Source organism: Phyllostomus hastatus, unplaced genomic scaffold (assembly GCF_019186645.2).
Source record: "Phyllostomus hastatus isolate PE091 unplaced genomic scaffold, TTU_PhHast_1.1 phas_scaffold_182, whole genome shotgun sequence".
NCBI lineage: Eukaryota > Metazoa > Chordata > Mammalia > Chiroptera > Phyllostomidae > Phyllostomus > Phyllostomus hastatus.
In genome coordinates, this window is record NW_025334013.1 from 5249669 (window position 1) to 5266336 (window position 16668).

Sequence of the window (16668 nt, forward strand, 5' to 3'; positions counted from 1 at the left end):
GCATCAGAGGGCATTTGTGGGGTATCCATGCATCCCTGGGGCTCAGCCAAACATCCCCCCCGGCAAGTGTGGTGAGGCAGAAACATGGCTGTGGTCATTGGTTTGTCCGTTCATTCGCCAAATGTGCCCTGGGCGCGGCCCTGTGCCGGTATCAGACCCTGGCCTCCTGGGCTCACGTTCGAGGGGCAGGGTGGGCCTGATACGGCAAATAGGCCACACCCCCGTGCCCTTGGACTCCACGGTCCCTTCACAGGGCACAGGCCTGACCCTCCCCCTCCCCCTAGGAGAGCTTCACCTTCCAGGTGTCCACCAAGGACGTGCCCCTGGCCCTGATGGCCTGTGCCCTCCGGAAGAAGGCCACGGTGTTCCGGCAGCCGCTGGTGGAGCAGCCCGAGGACTACACCCTGCAGGTGAACGGGAAGCACGAGTACCTGTACGGCAGCTACCCCCTCTGCCAGTTCCAGGTGAGGGCTGAGGGCTGAGTGGCCCTGGGCTCCCGGGTGCCCTACAGCCCACGCACAGGCCTGGGGGAGGGTTGGGGGAGCTGGTTCCCTGGCCTTCTCGAACCCGATGAGTCCGGCCTTTGGGGGGGGTCACAGCAAGAGTGTCCTTTTGCTGCGGCCTGGCTGACCCTCCCTGTGAACATAAGGAAGGCTCCGTCTTCAGGAGGTGGGCGAGGCCAGGAAGAGCCAGCAGGAGAGGCGAGGAAGGCCTGGGAGAGGCAGCGGTCCGCAGGGGGCGTCCCCAGCCAGCCGGCTCCCTGGGGAATGGCCGGGACTGCCCGTCGGCCACTCACTCCGCCCCCACATCTCAGTACATCTGCAGCTGCCTGCACCGCGGGCTGACCCCTCACCTGACCATGGTGCACTCCTCCTCCATCCTCGCCATGCGGGACGAGCAGAGCAACCCCGCCCCCCAAGTCCAGAAACCGCGCACCAAACCGCCCCCCATTCCCATGAAGAAGGTGAGCTGGGCCTCCCGCCTACCCTCCTGTCCGTCCCTTCCTCCCGCCCGCCGTCCAGCCCTGGAGCCTAGCGGGCGACGCCCTGGGCTGGCGGTGGGTTCTGCGGCCCCTCGTCGCATGCCCCTTGTGGGTCAGAGTTGAGTGGAGGCTTTCAGCGTGGGCAGCCAACACGACTGGATGTGCTGGGGTGGGGGCCCGTGTGAGCTTCCCGGGACGGCCTCCAGGCCCGGCCCCCTGCTTCCTGCACTTGAGGCAGAACTTGTGCCCTGCAGGGCTCAGGGAGGGTGGGGCCCCTGGACCAGCTGCACGGCAGGTTTTCGGTTCTCCAGTAAAGGATGGAGTTGGCCATAGGTACCTACCCGAGCCTCGCCACAAACCCACAACCCTCCCACCCACCCCCATGAGCCCCTCCGGCCCCTGGACCCCCTCACGTCAAGGCCCTGCTTCTCCTCCCCCCCCGCACCCCCCAGCCCTCGTCGGCGTCCCTGTGGTCGCTGGAGCAGCCCTTCTGCATTGAGCTGATTCAGGGCAGCAAAGTGAACGCCGACGAGAGGATGAAGGTAGGGGTTCCCGGGCTGGGGTTGGCGGGGGCGGGGGTGGGGGGTGGGCAGGTGTTTTTTTGCACAAACAAGGTGGCTGTGGCCTCGGAGGGATGGCAGAGGAAGCAGCGGGGGTCACACGCATGTGGCTGACCACATTACCCAGCATCCCTGCCCAGGGTGGTTGTGAGCTGCTTCAAAACAGGAAGGGGGGAGGGGAGCAGGTCGGGGGCCAGAGAGACCGATTCGTAGAAACCGGGCCCGGCGAGTTCTGGGTACTTGACTTTGGTGCAGATTGTGGGGCCGGGCCCAGCCCCGGGATGTGGAAACCGCAGTCAGGGAGGTGACGGGCGCTGGGAGAGGAGCCATTCTAGTTGGGCTCGGGGCCTTCTGGGGTTCCCAGGGGGCAGGGTGGGGTGCAGGGGGTGTGCGCCTGGACCCCTGGGGGGCGAGCCCTCGGTCCTTGGGCCCGTCTGCTGGGTGCCGGTGTCACCGTTCTGCCTGCAGGATGTGAAACCCAGGTCCGCAGGGGTTGGGTCTCTGGGGAGCCGTTGTTTGGGCTGATTTCATGAGCAGGCAGGTCTGGGCTCCCCCGGAGGACTCGTGGAGGTCTGGGTGCAGGCAGCTTTCTGTTGCAGCAGAGCAGGGGGAGGCGGGGCCCAGTGCCCAGAGTCCCTGAGGACTCTGAGCAGTGGAGGGAGACCCCGGGTGTGAAGGCTTGAAAGGCCCCTGGAGGTCCTGAGCCCAGCTGGGGAAACTGAGGCCAGAGCAGGAAGCATCACAGCCTGGGGTCCCACAGAGCCACTGGGGAGCCGAGACCAGCCCCCCACGCCCAGCCCACGGCACCTTTCCCTCTCGCTGCCCCCACCCCCGGGGCCCACGGCCACGCAGGCAGCCGGCCATCCCTCTTCTGTCCCTCCCCCCTCCACGTGGCACATGGGATTCAGACCCACACGGAGGGCGGACATTTCGGGAGGAGATTCCGGCCTCAGATGGGTGGGAGCCTCAGGAGGGGGGAGGGGAGAGGGGGCCGGGGCCCTGGCGCCTGTCACCGACGCGTCCGCACCGTCCCCAGCTGGTGGTGCAGGCCGGGCTCTTCCACGGCAACGAGACGCTGTGCAAGACGGTGTCCAGCTCGGAGGTGAGCGTGTGCTCGGAGCCCGTGTGGAAGCAGCGCCTGGAATTCGACATCAACGTCTGCGACCTGCCGCGCATGGCCCGCCTCTGCTTCGCGCTGTACGCCGTGATCGAGAAGGCCAAGAAGGCCCGCTCCACCAAGAAGAAGTCCAAGAAGGCGGTGGGTGGGCCGGCTGGGAGGCCGGCGGGGGGCCGGCCTGCAGAGCCCACGCGCTCCCTGCTGGGCCCGGTCTCCTCCTGCAGCCCCGGGGCTGGGGCCGCTCAGCCTGAGACCCCCCTCCTCGCACCCCTCCCAACCCAGCCACTGCTCCTGCTGTGTGCCCGTCCTGGGTTCCTGGGCTCGATTCAGATACTGGCGCAGGCCTGTGGGCCTCGTGGGAACCGGCAGGCAGCTGCAGGGGGTGGACAGAGTCTGTCTCCCGCGAGCAGCAGGGCGGCCTGAGTCAGCAGCTGGCCGGGCGGGAAGGAGCGGTGGTGGGGCCCTGAGTCACAGGCCCCAGGATGTGACTGGCCGCTGAGCTGTGCTGACGCCCCTGTCGCTGAGCTCAGCCAGCTTTCTGGGGTGGAGGTGGTTGGTTTAGGGGTTCCTCCAGAAGCTGGGAGTGGGGAGAAGAAGGGAGCCAAGAGGGGGCTGACTTGCCGGCCTCCTCCCAGGGAGCCTGAGCGCGCGCAGGGAAGCCGGCCTAGAGGCTGGGCCCACCTGGCAGGTGAGCAAGGGGAGGCCCGGCGCCCGCCCTGACTGCCCATGTGCTCCCCCAGGACTGCCCCATCGCCTGGGCCAACCTCACCCTGTTTGACTACAAGGACCAGCTCAAGACGGGCGAATATCGCCTCTACATGTGGCCCTCCGTCCCAGGTCGGCCCAGGCCGGGAGGGGGAGGGGTGCAGGGTGGTTCCCTGATGGGGGGCCGGTCCCCAGCTCACCCCGTCTGTCCTTGCGTCCAGATGAGAAAGGGGAGCTGCTGAACCCCACGGGGACCGTATGCAGCAACCCCAACACCGAGAGCGCCGCGGCCCTCGTCATCTGTCTTCCGGAGGTGGCCCCCTACCCTGTGTACTACCCCGCCCTGGACAAGGTCGGTGAGGCCCCTCCCCCCTTGGGGTCCGGGCCCACCCTGCTCAGAGGCTGTGGGGCTGAATTCAGTGAACTCTCCTGACCCTGCCTCTGGGGCTCCCCAGAACCTGGGCCCTGGGCGTTGCCCAGGCTGAGGGCTGGGCCACCCCACACATTTGGAGGCTCCCCTGACTCTCTGGAACCCTCCTGCACCCTAGCGCAGTGGTTCCCACCCCGAGGCCACTTTGCCCCCAGGAGACCTCAGACAGTATCTAAAGACAGTTTTGGTTGTCACGACTAGTGGAAGGGATGCTCCCCGCTTCTCAGGGGGTGGGGGGAGGCCAGGGAGGCCTCAAACGCCACAGGACAGTCCCCACCACGGAGGGTTGCTGGCCCATGAGTCAGCAGCGTGGTCACCTGCTCCCGGGCCCTGCGGGCTGGCCCAGGCCCTGCGGGGGGCGCCCCTGACAGCAGGGATGTCTGTTGCAGATCCTGGAGCTGGGGCGGCACGGGGAACACGGGCGCTTCACCGAGGAGGAGGTGAGCGGGGGCCACGGGCGGTGGTGGGGTGCAGGGGGGCAGAGCCCGGAGCGTGGTGGGCAGCCGGCTGCAGCTCACCCCACTGCGCCCCCAGCAGCTGCAGCTTCGGGAGATCCTGGAGCGGCGCGGGTCCGGGGAGCTGTACGAGCACGAGAAGGACCTGGTGTGGAAGATGCGCCACGAGGTCCAGGAGCGCTTCCCCGAGGCGCTGGCCCGGCTGCTGCTGGTCACCAAGTGGAACAAGCACGAGGACGTGGCCCAGGTGGGCGGGGGGTTAGGGCCCAGAAGGAGGGGCAGCCGGGCCGGGCTGGGCAGAGCCCCCGACCCTGACCCCCAGCTCCCCCAGATGCTCTGCCTGCTGTGCTCCTGGCCGGAGCTGCCTGTGCTGAGCGCCCTGGAGCTGCTGGACTCCAGCTTCCCCGACCGGCACGTGGGCTCCTTCGCCATCAAGTCCCTGCGGAAGCTGACGTGAGTCCCGCACGGGCGGGCGCCTGCTCCTCCTCGGGGAGGGGCGGGGGGGAGTGGCTTTGCCCTGACTGCCTGGCAGTGGGCGCAGGGCGGGGACTGAGCCTTCCCTGGGGGCCTGCTCGGGGAAGCTGGCCTCTTGCCCCTGCCCTGCCCCCCGGCCAGCTGCAGGCCCCTGTCTCAAGCCAGGAGCCACAGAGCTCCAGGCCCCAGCCAGCCTCCCTCCCCTGCAGGGACGACGAGCTTTTCCAGTACCTGCTGCAGCTGGTGCAGGTGCTCAAGTACGAGTCCTACCTCGACTGCGAGCTGACCAAGTTCCTGCTGGACCGGGCCCTGGCCAACCGCAAGATCGGCCACTTCCTCTTCTGGCATCTCCGGTAGCTGGACTCAGCTGGTCTCCCCGGAAGGCCATGGGAAAGGGGAGCCTGCTTGCCTGCTGGCCTCGCACCCCCTGCTGGCCTGGGTGTCCTGACCGGGGCTGGGAGGGGCCTTGTGGCCCTGCCAGGAAGGACTCAGCCCCTTCTCTCTCCCTGCAGCTCCGAGATGCACGTGCCGTCGGTGGCCCTGCGCTTCGGCCTCATCATGGAGGCCTACTGCAGGGGCAGCACCCACCACATGAGGGTGCTGATGAAGCAGGTGAGGCTGGGACCCACTGTGGGGCAGGGCCAGCCAGGCAGGCCCCTGTAGAATCTCCTGGGCAGGCCTGAGGCTCGGGGCCTGCCCCTCCTGGCCTGCCGACGCCGCCCTCCCACTCTCCCGGCCAGGGGGAAGCGCTGAGCAAGCTGAAGGCCCTGAACGACTTTGTCAAAGTGAGCTCCCAGAAGACCCCCAAGCCCCAGGCCAAGGAGCTGCTGCACATGTGCATGCGCCAGGAGACCTACCTGGAGGCCCTCTCCCACCTGCAGTCCCCGCTGGACCCCAGCATCCTCCTGGCTGAAGTCTGGTGAGCCCGGGCTCGGGGCTCCCTGCCCCACCCCCCCACCCCCCAGGCCTGGCGTGGGGGAGGTCCCGGCTGACCGCTCTCTGCCTGGCAGTGTGGAGCAGTGCACCTTCATGGACTCCAAGATGAAGCCGCTGTGGGTCATGTACTGCAACGAGGAGGCGGGCAGCAACGGCAGCGTGGGCATCATGTTTAAGAACGGGGACGGTGAGCAGGCAGGCCGGGCCCCCCCGCCCCACCGCACAGCCCCCGGTGTCCCTGGAGGGCGAGCCGAGGAGAAGCGCAGGAATGCTGGGGCCAGGGTGTGGCTGGGGGTGCGGGACCCACTAGAAACCCTCGCTCTGTCCTTCCGGGGGGCCGGCGGTGCAGACCTGCGCCAGGACATGCTGACCCTGCAGATGATCCAGCTCATGGACGTGCTGTGGAAGCAGGAGGGGCTGGACCTGAGGTGAGGAGCCCCCTGTTGGCCATCGGGCCTGGGACCCTGTCCCTTTTGGGGGGTCCTCTGCCAAGGCTGACATCACCACCTCAGGGGCAAGGGCTGTTCTGAGAGGAGCAGGGACGAGTTCAGCACTAGGGCCCAAGGGGGCAGTGGGGCCGCAGGGTGGGGAGGGAGGCGGGGCCTCAGCACCTGCCTCTCAGTTGTTCCCTTCATTCCGAGCACCCCCGGCTCCTGCCCCATCGTCCCCCGAGCCACATGCCCTTTTCTCCCTGAGCGAACACGAGCTCACCCTTTCTCTCCCCCTCTTGGGCGCTGGTGCCGGCCACAGGGAGCAGCCTTCCCCGGGGCCCCCTCCTCCCCAGCTGCCGCTCGTCTTCCTCCGTTTCTGCTCCTTGAGTAGCATCTCCTGTGGCTAGTTTGGGTTTCTGGAGCTCCTCGGGGGTCAGGTAGCCCGGGGACAGCCCTTGACCATGGCCTGCCCCTCCTCCCACCTGGCCAGGATGACCCCTTACGGCTGCCTCTCCACCGGGGACCGCACGGGCCTCATCGAGGTGGTGCTGCACTCCGACACCATCGCCAACATCCAGCTGAACAAGAGCAACATGGCGGCCACGGCCGCTTTCAACAAGGACGCCCTGCTCAACTGGCTCAAGTCCAAGAACCCTGGGTAGGTTTCAGGCCTCCGGGACAGATGCCTCCTCCGGTCAGGGAGGTGAGGTTTGGGAGTCAAAGGTGAAGGGGCGGCCTGTGACAGTGTCTGTGGCCTCCTGGCTCTGCCCCCGTCTGTGTTGGGGTGGGGTATGTCTCCGTTCCCCCATGCTAGCAGCCACCCTGAACTTATTAGGGACTTAACACCACCCCCACTTATCGGCTCAGAATCTGCCACTCGAGCTGGCGCAGCAGAACGGGTCCTCTGCTGGGATCCCACACGCGGCTGCTGGCGTCTGGTAGCTTGGCCAGTCTAGGGGCCCTGGGGCGGGCAGCCGCGTGTGGCCTCTCCTCTTTGTAGCGGGGACGGCTCAGAGCTGCAGGGCGTCGAAGGGCGTGGCCTCCAACCCCCCCTCCTCCCACCCAGGGAGGCCCTGGACAGAGCCATTGAGGAGTTCACCCTGTCCTGCGCCGGCTACTGCGTGGCCACGTACGTGCTGGGCATCGGCGATCGGCACAGCGACAACATCATGATCCGCGAGAACGGGCAGGTAGGGGCGGCGCCTGCCTCCCGGCCCCGCCCCCGGCCTTCCCGCCGGGCGCTCAGCTCCGGGCGGAGCCCCTCCCAGCCCGTCCCGCGCCTCCTCAGGCTTTGCCCCCTCCCTTCTGTCCCTCCCCTTAGCTGTTCCACATTGATTTTGGCCACTTTCTGGGGAACTTCAAGACCAAGTTTGGAATCAACCGGGAGCGAGTCCCGTTCATCCTCACCTATGACTTTGTCCACGTGATTCAGCAGGGGAAGACTAATAATAGTGAGAAATTTGAAAGGTGAGGGTGCCTCGGACGCCGCGAATGCCCCAGGGCCCCGGCGCCGCGGACGGGGTGCACAGGGGGCGCCATCAGCCCGCCTGCAGGGGGCGGCGTGGGCAGGTTGCAGGGGCGGCAGGAGGAAGCAGGCTGGGGCGGGGGCTGTGCTGTCTCCAGGGGTCTGGGGGGGCGTGGCTGGGAGGACCCAGGGCCCGCGTCGCGTCGCCCGCAGGTTCCGCGGCTACTGCGAGAGAGCCTACACCATCCTGAGACGCCACGGGCTGCTCTTCCTGCACCTCTTCGCCCTGATGCGCGCGGCGGGCCTGCCCGAGCTCAGCTGCTCCAAAGACATCCAGTACCTCAAGGTAAAGGCCGAACGGGCGCGCCGGCCGGAGCCCGGGGAGCCCAGGGGACCCCTCCCGCGCGCGAGCGTGGGGGACCCCACAGGGCGTCGGGGCCCGGCAGTGGGCGCCGGGGGAAGCGGCCCGAGGTAGCCCGGTTCTGTTACGAGTAGGCATCAGATTTGGCGGGTGGGTCTGGGAGTCTGTCTCCGTCAGGGATCAGAATAAAGAGCTCTTCTCAAAGGAGACGTGGGTGGCTCTCTCTTCCCACCGTCCTTTCAGGGGGGCGCGCGCCTGAACCGCCCAGAGAGGGAGCAAGTCCGGGCAGGCGGGCGGGCTGGCCTCGCGGAGCGGGGCCCAGGCGCCTCAGTGCTTTCGTGGTTCGGCCCAGGACTCGCTGGCGCTGGGCAAGACGGAGGAGGAGGCGCTGAAGCACTTCCGCGTGAAGTTCAACGAAGCCCTCCGCGAGAGCTGGAAGACCAAAGTGAACTGGCTGGCGCACAACGTGTCCAAAGACAACAGGCAGTAGCAGCGCCTCCCCGCGGCACCCGGAGCCCTCGCCGCGCGCCCCGGGCGGGACACACGAGCGGACCGTCGGCCTTGGGAACCCGGCTCCGCGGGGCCGAGAGCCCGAACTGCATCCGAAGGGAAAGCACCCTCACAGCCGCCTTTTGTTTACACTGGTTATTTATTATTGACTTGAAATGTTTCAGGAACTAAATAGCCATAAACGGAAATGCATCCTTTGTGCAGGGGAGGGGCGCTCACCGACAGCGCCCCCATCAGAGCCCTGGGCTCGGGTGAGGAGACACTGTAAGTGGGGCCCCTGGAGACCACCTGGTAGAGAGGGTCGTAACGCGGGTCTCCCAGCGGGTGAATGCAGATCCTCTGGCGGGGGCTGCACGGGGCTCCACGCCCGCGTGGGTTACCTGGTGCCTGCTGTGCAGACGCGGAGCCCACGCCCCCGTTCCCCTCTCCACCCACGCGCTCTCTGGACTGAGTTCTCTGCCCTCTCGATTCAGGGATGCTTGCTTTCCACTTTTTAAGTGACTCTTGGGTACGGGAATTCTCATCTCTCTGCTGTAAAGTGATTTTGTTTGCGGGTAAGAAACAAAGTATCCAAACATTGAACCTCTATGGCTGGGGAGAACAGCCTCAGCCCCGTAAAGTATGACGACACGTGCTGGTCCTCAAGACGTATTAAAAAAATCTGAGCTTGACTGAGCTCATTCTGGTGATGGGTCAAGGAGAAAGCAGGTCAGAGTACTTAGTGCAATTATCTGTGAGCGTCCTCTCTCTCTCTCTTTTTTAAAGGTTTTATTTATTGTTAGAGAGGGGAAGGGAAGGAGAAAGAGGGAGAGAAACATCCATGTGTGGTTGCCTCTCACGTGGCCCCCACTGGGGACCTGGCCTGCAACCCAGGCATGTGCCCTGATTGGGAATCAAACCAGCAACCCTTATGTTTCACAGCCCATGCTCAATCCACTGAGCTACACCAGCCAGGGCTGTGAGCATCCTCTTAAAGAGAACCTGCTGCGAGCAATCAGGTACTGCAATCAGGTACGGGGTGTGAGTTAGGGTGTGGAGGAAACTCCTCCTGTTGGGCCTTAGCCTGACACGTGACCTCGGGCAGATCTGGGCAGCTCCCAGCCTCCTGAAGCTGGTCGGGGGCATGGGGCCAGGAACCCACCAGGTGACACTGCTGACCTCACGAAGGCCTCGCCAGGCCCACCGGCCTAGGGGCCAGCTTCCTCTCGCTGCCAGAAGCGGCGTGAGACGCAGCCCAGGAGCAGTCAGCACTCCCCGGAGTGTGCTGACCACACCGGTGTCCGGGTGAGTGCTGCGCCCCTCAGGCCCAGTCGCCCGTGCGGATACAGAAAAAAGCAGAGCGTGCGTCTCTTATTTATTTAAAGGCGTCCGTGTGCTCCCTGGCGTGGGTAGCACACTTCGCACTGACAGCAATTTCTGATTTCGGTGCACAGTCTGTGTGCCTGGTGAGAGGAAAATCATGTCTTTTAAATTGTGTCATGTTTCTGGTGGGGAAGGCGGGTCTAACGCAGCGGATGTGGGCTGGAGGCTGGCGCGCGGTGAAACCTTGCAACGAGAGGTGAAAGATGAGAAGGAAATAAAAGCCTTTGTACGTCCCATTCTCGGGTGCAGAGAGAAACGGGGGAACGCGGACGACAAACCACGCGCTCTCCCGCTGGAGTTAGAACCAGAACTTTATTGTAGCAGAGACACCGTCTGGCCTGCCATCGATACACGTGTCGGGGGAGGGGCCACGGCGGCTTCGACAGCGAGGGCGGCGGGCTCGCCTCCGCGCTGGCGTCTGTCTGTGGCCCACACGGAGCGGCTACAGGGGCAGCGCACAGAGGGGAGGGATGGCCACACAGACACGGGACAGCGGCAGCAGCCTCTCGAGACTAGCAGTTAGGATTACAGAACAGGATTCAAAATTATCTCCTCCCCCCCCATTTTAGAAATCTAAAACTTTACATGTAAATTAAAAACGACAAAGTGCTACAGAGACTTGAGCTCCTGACTCCCGCTCCCTCCTTCCCCGGGGAGCGCAGCAGCAGCAGCAGCAGCAGCAGCAGCAGCAGCAGCAGGAGCAGAGGCCGCCTCTGGGAGCACCCCCACCCCACGCCGCCCCGGGGCTCCCTCTGGGGCGGAGAGCAGAGCACTGGCTGCTGCGGGGAGTCTGAGTCTGCCCTGGGGCCACAGGCTGCCTTGAGCCCACGGCTGTCCCCACGCATGCGGCTCCCATGTTATCTCTAAGGCCTGGGAGTGTGAAAGCACATCTGAGTGTGAGCCCCAGGGCTGCACACGAGGAGTCCGGAGTCCTGCACAAGGAGCTGTGTGCACAGAGGGCCAGGGGCCCCGCGGCCCCGCGGCGCAGCCCTGTGTGCCACGGGAGAATCGGGGAATCTCAGAGACGGGCCTCAGCCATTTCCAGCCTCCAGACAGGAGCCCCTCCCACCAGGCAGCGCACCGGATCCTTGCCCGCAACTGGCCTGGCCCCACCTGGGGACCGAGACCGGGGGCTGGGACAGTCCTGGGTACCCGAGGGGGGCAGGCCCCTTTCTCCTTGTCAGGGGGAGCAGGAGCCTGGGGGGGAGGGGGTCTCCACGCTCAGTGTCTCGCACTTCGCACTCCGGTCCCGGGTTACACTAGCACAGAGGACGTGAGGAATCCCAATTTATTTACAAAATATTAAAAAGTCAGTTTGTCATCTACATATTAACCCCCATTCTGCCATTTTATACATGCACTAGTAGTTTGGGAAAAACAAAATAAAAAAAGAAAAAAGATGAACGAAAGGATCATCAGGTGGGAGTGAGAGACTTTAACCCGTCACTGAGTCCAGTCACTCGGTGTTTCTGGGGGCGCAAGGGGCCACGCGGGGCGAGGTGACAGGAGCGAGCTTGCGTCCTCGCGTGACAGAGACCCGGGCGGGGGCGGGGCGGGGAGGGAGCCTGGGGTCCTGCACACCAAGCATGGGTGGCGGGGAGGGCCGGCAGACCTACTGGCCAGAAGGACTTTGTACACCGTGGACCCTCGGGGCGGGCGCGGAGATGCCAGCGGAGTCCCGCGGGGCAGGGGCGCGGCCGAGGCTCAGTAGCTGAGGGTGGAGTCGTCCCACTCCAGCTGCTGCTGCCTGTTGCCCGTCCGCGGGCCCCCCGGCTCCCCCTCCTCCTCCTCGCTGCTCTCCGACTCGGCACTGGTGACGTCGTCCTCCTCCTCGCCCTCCTCACTCTCTTCCTCTTCCTCCTCCTCCTCCTCTTCCTCACTGTGTTGGTCCTCGTACGTCTGACAGAGAGGCGGCCACGTAACTCTGGCTGCCAGCCCCCACCCCAGCTCGGGACCCGACTGTCCGGCGCGCGCCCACGTCCCGGGAGCCGGAGGAAGGGACTGGGTGCCACTCCCCAGCGGGACGGGCTGGGCTGCACTGGCGCCGCCTCATCAGAGACGAAAACCAGAACTCTGGTTGCCCCCGCAGGGTCTACACGCGGGGACGGAGCGTCTCCACGCGCACTGGGGGGCATGACCTCCAGCAAGGCCTCCCCGGGCCTCAGTTTAGCCACCCGAGAAACGGGACACCGGCACCTCCAAGTCCCCACGCGGGTCACGCGTGCTGTGGCCGCGCTGCTCCCCTGAGGCGAGCCCAGCTCGGGCCCGGCCCACGGGGTGCTCACGTGCGTGGGGCGGCCCGCCCGCGCCTACCTCCATGGGGTTCACGGTGATGGTCAGGGCGGAGTCGTCCCAGTCCATCTCGTTCTCCTTGCCGGCGTCCTGGTCCCGCACGGCGCGCTGGTGCGCGGCCCGGATCCGGAACACGCCCAGGATGATCATGAACACCAGGAAGCTGACGCACACCACGATGACAACGGTGGCCGTGCTGGGGACGACTGCAAGGAGACGGAGACAGACAGCAGGAGGCCGTGACGACGAGCCCCGGCCCAGAGGGCCAGCGTGTCCTCGGCTTCCTCCACACAGACACGGGAAGCTTCGCCGGGCCCCGGAGAGCCCGAGGGATCAGGACGAAGGCTCAGCGCGGCTCTCAGACCCAGGGCTGCGGCTGAGCTCGCGCCCCGGTCGGCCGGACCAACAGCGCCTGCTCCGGGCTGGGGCCGGGCTGCCGCAGGGAGCGGGGAGGGGCCCCGGTCCTACCTGCGAACGGGTGGGGGTTGGCCAGGTTGTGCCCGGAGAGGTCGACGAAAGAGCGATGCTCAGGGTGGACGAACTGCGGCTGCGCCGCCATGTGGCTGGCGTGCTCCACGGGGTTAGCCGTGTGGATCACGTTCACCTGCGGCGGCGAGAGAGCGGCAGCCTGCAGGTGCCTGCGAGCCGGCCCGGCCGGCCCGGGGCTGGCACGACCGGGGCACCACGGCGCTCCCTGCACTGGCGCTGGCGAGCGGGAGAGGGAAGGACAGAGAAAAACGAGGGCAAACACCTAGAAACTGCTGTGACAATGCGACACTGTCACACACCCGAGGAACAGGCTGCTGTTCAAATCACTCATCTTCACTGGGTTTTATAAAAGAACCGGCTCACAGCAGGCTGGGGAGGAACCAGGGGACAGCGCCGGGCCCCCCCACGGGTCGTCTGAGCTGCTCTGGCTGAGACTGTGGCCCCTCTGCCTCAGACTCGGCCGCGTGCGTGAAGGGGAACACACATCATAACCATTTACTTCCAACCGGTTACCCTCCGGCTCAGACAAACACTCATTGATTCTCCTGCACTCAGCTGGGCCTCCTGCTGCAAGGAGGCCGGGTGGATGCGAGCCGTCGAGTGTCAGGACGACTTTGGGTCTGTCCGTCTGTCCAGGCGGCAGAAGCCCCCAGTGGTAAGGGCTGCTCTGCAGGCCCCGGAAGACCCAGAGGAGGACGAGGCCCTCCGGCCACCGTGGCCCGAGTCACCGATACCAGGCCTGGTGACGGCGGGCCTGCCCAGCGCTGGCCCCTGTGCCAGCAGAGCACCCTAGCCACCCGGTGTGACCCGTGTCCCCACCCTGCGTGGGTCTGACCAGCAACAGCCCCAGCCGGGCAAGGCTGCACTCCGGGATATAAACCCAAGTCACTGCTAGCGCAGACACTCGGAAAATCGGCGTTTGGCAATGCCAGGGCCGGGCAGGGGGCCCTGCTCCACCCGAGCCTGGCACTCACCTCCACCTGAAACTCGTTGCTGACGTAGCGTCCATTCAGCTCGGAGCAGACGAGCTTGAACTTCCGGTCGAGCAAGGACCTGGAGTGCCAGTTGCGATAGCGCAGGAGCCGCAAGGCCTCCTCGTAGCTGGCCATGGTGTCCACGCCTGGGGGGGGGGGGGGGGTGGGGAGAGAACAGGGCCAGAGTCAGGATCCAGGGCGAGCGGAGCCGGCGGTCACGCGTTCTGGCTTTCCCGTTGCAGGAGCGTGCGCCAGGTGCGCGGGGTGTTTTCCCTCGTGAGGGGACATGCCACACGCCTGACCTCTGCCCCTCCTAAGGACGGGACACAAGGCAGGGAGTGCCTGCACTTCCTCGTCCGACCCTGGGAAAGGGCCCCTTCCCCGCCTCCTCCAGGACACTCCCCAGGTCCTGGGGCACAAGGAAAGGGCAGGGGAACGGCTCAGGCTCCCGCTGGTGCGGCCTCTCACCTGTGAAGGTCACGCCCAGGTCGGAGTGGCTCACTTCCATGCCCTTGGGCTGCAGGCGGGCCGCGTCCACCTCCAGGCTCTCCTGCTCGGGGTTCAGCTCCTCCCCGTCCACCGTCACCTCGCAGGCGTCCAGGTCGTGCACGATCTCCTCCGACACCAGGGACTCTTGAACTGCAAAAACGGCCCGGCCGGAAATCGCAGCGGCCGTGGGGGCCCAGCGCAGGGTCACGCTGGGCCGTGTGCAGCAGGCCCAAACTCCAACTCAGACTCCTTGTAAGGACCGATGACGGGCACAGGACAGGCACCTCCCAGAAAGGGGGTACTTCACTGTGTGTCCAGGAGGACCAGCCACCGGGCAGGCCTGTCCGCCCGGGGCTGCCGGGCGAGCAGAGGCGCAGCCCCCGCACAGCAGCCCGACAGCGTCCCCTGCAACAGCGCCCACCCACACTAGCTCCTCGGGGCTCAGTGCAACTCGGACGCCCGGCCAGAAAGGAGAAGCACCTTCCTGGTGGGTTTCCAAACGTGGCAATGAACTCTGCCCTCAGGTCAGACTCCAGAAGCACCCACACACTCACACCTCCCAAACTGCCCGAGGGGAGGGCCCAGGACGGGGGCCGTTACCTGTGGGGTCCTCGTCCCCCTCCCCGTCGGGCTCCACCTCCCTCGTGATGGTGCTGATGATGCGCAGCTCGGGGAAGAGGAAAACCCCCTCCGAGCTCTCGAACTCGGACGCTGCCCGCGCGAAGTGGTGGACGCCGCTCAGGCTGATCTTGGGCTCCTCCGGCTGCAAGACCACCACGGAGCCGTCGACCGGAGGGACCGTGACGCAGGCGGCCTCGTTGCCGCACCTGCCGGCAGGGGAGGGGACGGAAGGCCAGGGCTCTGAGAGGCACGCGGGGGCGGCGCACGCAAGGGGCGGCACACGCAAGGGACAGCAGCCACTCTCAGAACGCGCAGCCGAACAGTATTAACAAAGTCAGTCAGTCACTCTAACTTTCTGGCTCGCTTTTCCTTAATGCACGCGTTTCTGCCCGGGGGCGGCGAGCACAGGCAGGCTCACTGCCGAGAACCGCCCGTACCTGACCACTGTGGTGAGTCGCAGCCTGCGGATCCCGGGGGTGGGGAACTGCCGGGAGTTCAGGTAGGCGACGTGCTGCAGGGCCTTCTCCACCTCCCCCACGTCGTCCCCCTCCAAGGTCAACACCGACTGGCTGGGGTTGGCTTGGATCTGAAACCGTGCCCAACGGGAAGAGGAGAGGGATGAGGCTCCGGCCGCGGGAGGCTGGAATCACAAACGCTCTGGCAAAGAGGACGTGAGCTGGGGATCAAGGTCGACTGTGTGACACAGAGAAGAAAGCGCGTGTAATTCTGGGGCTGAGACCCTCTCCCTGCAGCGGCAGCCGGGAGGTGCAGAGGCACCTGGGGTGTGAGAAAGGCGCCTTCGGTCTCCGCCCCGGGCTCCCAGCCCAGAGCGCCCACGACCCTGGGAATTTCCTGAGTGACAGGAGCGCCTTTCACTGCTCATAGTAAGTCCCTTGCAACCGCCCCAGAGTTGGGTGAATGAGGGGACTCTTGGTGGGGGGGACCAGGGGTTCCTAGATAGTTTTAGGCTGAGAGCTGGTTGCCAGAGGAACGGACCTGTGACCAGCGTTGGAACTTCCAGCCCCGCCCCCTGAGCTGTGGGGACAAGGGGAGGGGCTGGAGATGGCGTTGACACCCATGGCCAGTGACTTAATCAACCACGCCGATGCAAGACCTCCATCAAAACCCTGGACCTCGGCGCCTGGGCGCTCCGGCTGGGGAGCACGGGAGGGGCCGGGAGGCAGTGTGCCCGGACAGGGCGAGGAGGCGGCCTCGTGTGCCAGCCCCCTTCCTTGCATCTCCTCCGTTCGGTTTCCCCTGAGCTCTGCCCTTTATGATAAACCGGTAATAGTAAGTGAAGTGTTTTCTGAGCGGTTCTAGCAAACCATTGCTCCTAAAAAGGGGGAGGGTGTGGAGACCGTGGGAACCCCTGACTCTGCAGCCAAGTCCGACAGAAGAGCAGGTCACCCAGGGCCCAGATGCGCGCAGCTGCCACCCCAAGGGGCAGTGGCACGGTGGGACTGAGTCCTTGACCCCAAGGGTCTGAGGCTGACTCCAGGCGGCGTCAGAACTGAACTGAGGGGCGCCTGGAGGGCTGGTGTCCACAGAGCTGGGGGACGGGCTGGCGTGGGAGGAAAACGCCATGCATTCTGTGCCAGAGGGTTCGGGAGCGGAGACCGCCCAGGAGAAGTCACAGATCAGCCCCGCGCCCGCAGCCTGGCTCCGCAAATGCTGCGCAGGTGGACGCCAGCGTTACCTTTACGCCCCTGCCGCCGTCTTCAGGGACCGGCAGGTCCAGCCCCTCCTTGCAGGTATACAGACAGTCGATCACCTTCTTGTCTGTGAGTCTCCCCGAACGGATGGTCAGGCCCGCCAGGTCACCTCGGAAAAACTGGGTCATGTGCAGGTCACCACCTTGGGAACGCAGCGGGGAGGAGAAGGCAGGTGGTGAGGGGCACGGCCCAGAGCCCCCCACCTCACTCCTCAACCCAGTGTTACTGGCGGTGGCGGCTTGATGGATGGATGGACATGCGGGTTAGTTCAGACCGACCCGTTAGCCTGGCAATCTACGTGGA

At 65.7% G+C, this 16668-nt stretch overlaps 2 protein-coding genes across 10 annotated transcripts in view; one reads left to right on the top strand and one right to left on the bottom strand.

The window, feature by feature from the left end:
- The window catches only part of PIK3CD (phosphatidylinositol-4,5-bisphosphate 3-kinase catalytic subunit delta), a 47334-nt gene extending 38237 nt beyond the window's left edge, over nt 1-9097 (top strand). For 4 of the 6 annotated variants that reach the window (XM_045859247.1, XM_045859249.1, XM_045859250.1 and 1 more), the window contains exons 6-24: nt 285-464; nt 815-964; nt 1435-1524; nt 2579-2800; nt 3400-3496; nt 3586-3716; nt 4184-4234; nt 4329-4496; nt 4581-4702; nt 4933-5076; nt 5236-5335; nt 5464-5642; nt 5734-5846; nt 6009-6087; nt 6581-6748; nt 7157-7280; nt 7412-7557; nt 7769-7901; nt 8269-9097. In XM_045859247.1, the coding sequence (XP_045715203.1) occupies nt 285-464; nt 815-964; nt 1435-1524; nt 2579-2800; nt 3400-3496; nt 3586-3716; nt 4184-4234; nt 4329-4496; nt 4581-4702; nt 4933-5076; nt 5236-5335; nt 5464-5642; nt 5734-5846; nt 6009-6087; nt 6581-6748; nt 7157-7280; nt 7412-7557; nt 7769-7901; nt 8269-8406 (2535 nt within the window). In that variant the 3' untranslated portion in view covers nt 8407-9097. The remainder of the gene's footprint in view (nt 1-284; nt 465-814; nt 965-1434; nt 1525-2578; nt 2801-3399; nt 3497-3585; nt 3717-4183; nt 4235-4328; nt 4497-4580; nt 4703-4932; nt 5077-5235; nt 5336-5463; nt 5643-5733; nt 5847-6008; nt 6088-6580; nt 6749-7156; nt 7281-7411; nt 7558-7768; nt 7902-8268) is intronic. The other 2 variants (XM_045859251.1, XM_045859252.1) reach the window with 2 other exon arrangements.
- A 984-nt stretch (nt 9098-10081) lies between these two features.
- CLSTN1 (calsyntenin 1) overlaps nt 10082-16668 on the bottom strand; it is a 57502-nt gene continuing 50915 nt past the window's right edge. For all 4 annotated transcript variants that reach the window (XM_045859256.1, XM_045859254.1, XM_045859255.1 and 1 more), the window contains 8 exons: nt 16350-16507; nt 15091-15239; nt 14633-14859; nt 14012-14182; nt 13544-13689; nt 12549-12684; nt 12102-12286; nt 10082-11687 (listed from right to left, as the gene is read on the bottom strand). In XM_045859256.1, coding sequence (XP_045715212.1) covers nt 11493-11687; nt 12102-12286; nt 12549-12684; nt 13544-13689; nt 14012-14182; nt 14633-14859; nt 15091-15239; nt 16350-16507 — 1367 coding nt within the window. In that variant the 3' untranslated portion in view covers nt 10082-11492. The remainder of the gene's footprint in view (nt 11688-12101; nt 12287-12548; nt 12685-13543; nt 13690-14011; nt 14183-14632; nt 14860-15090; nt 15240-16349; nt 16508-16668) is intronic.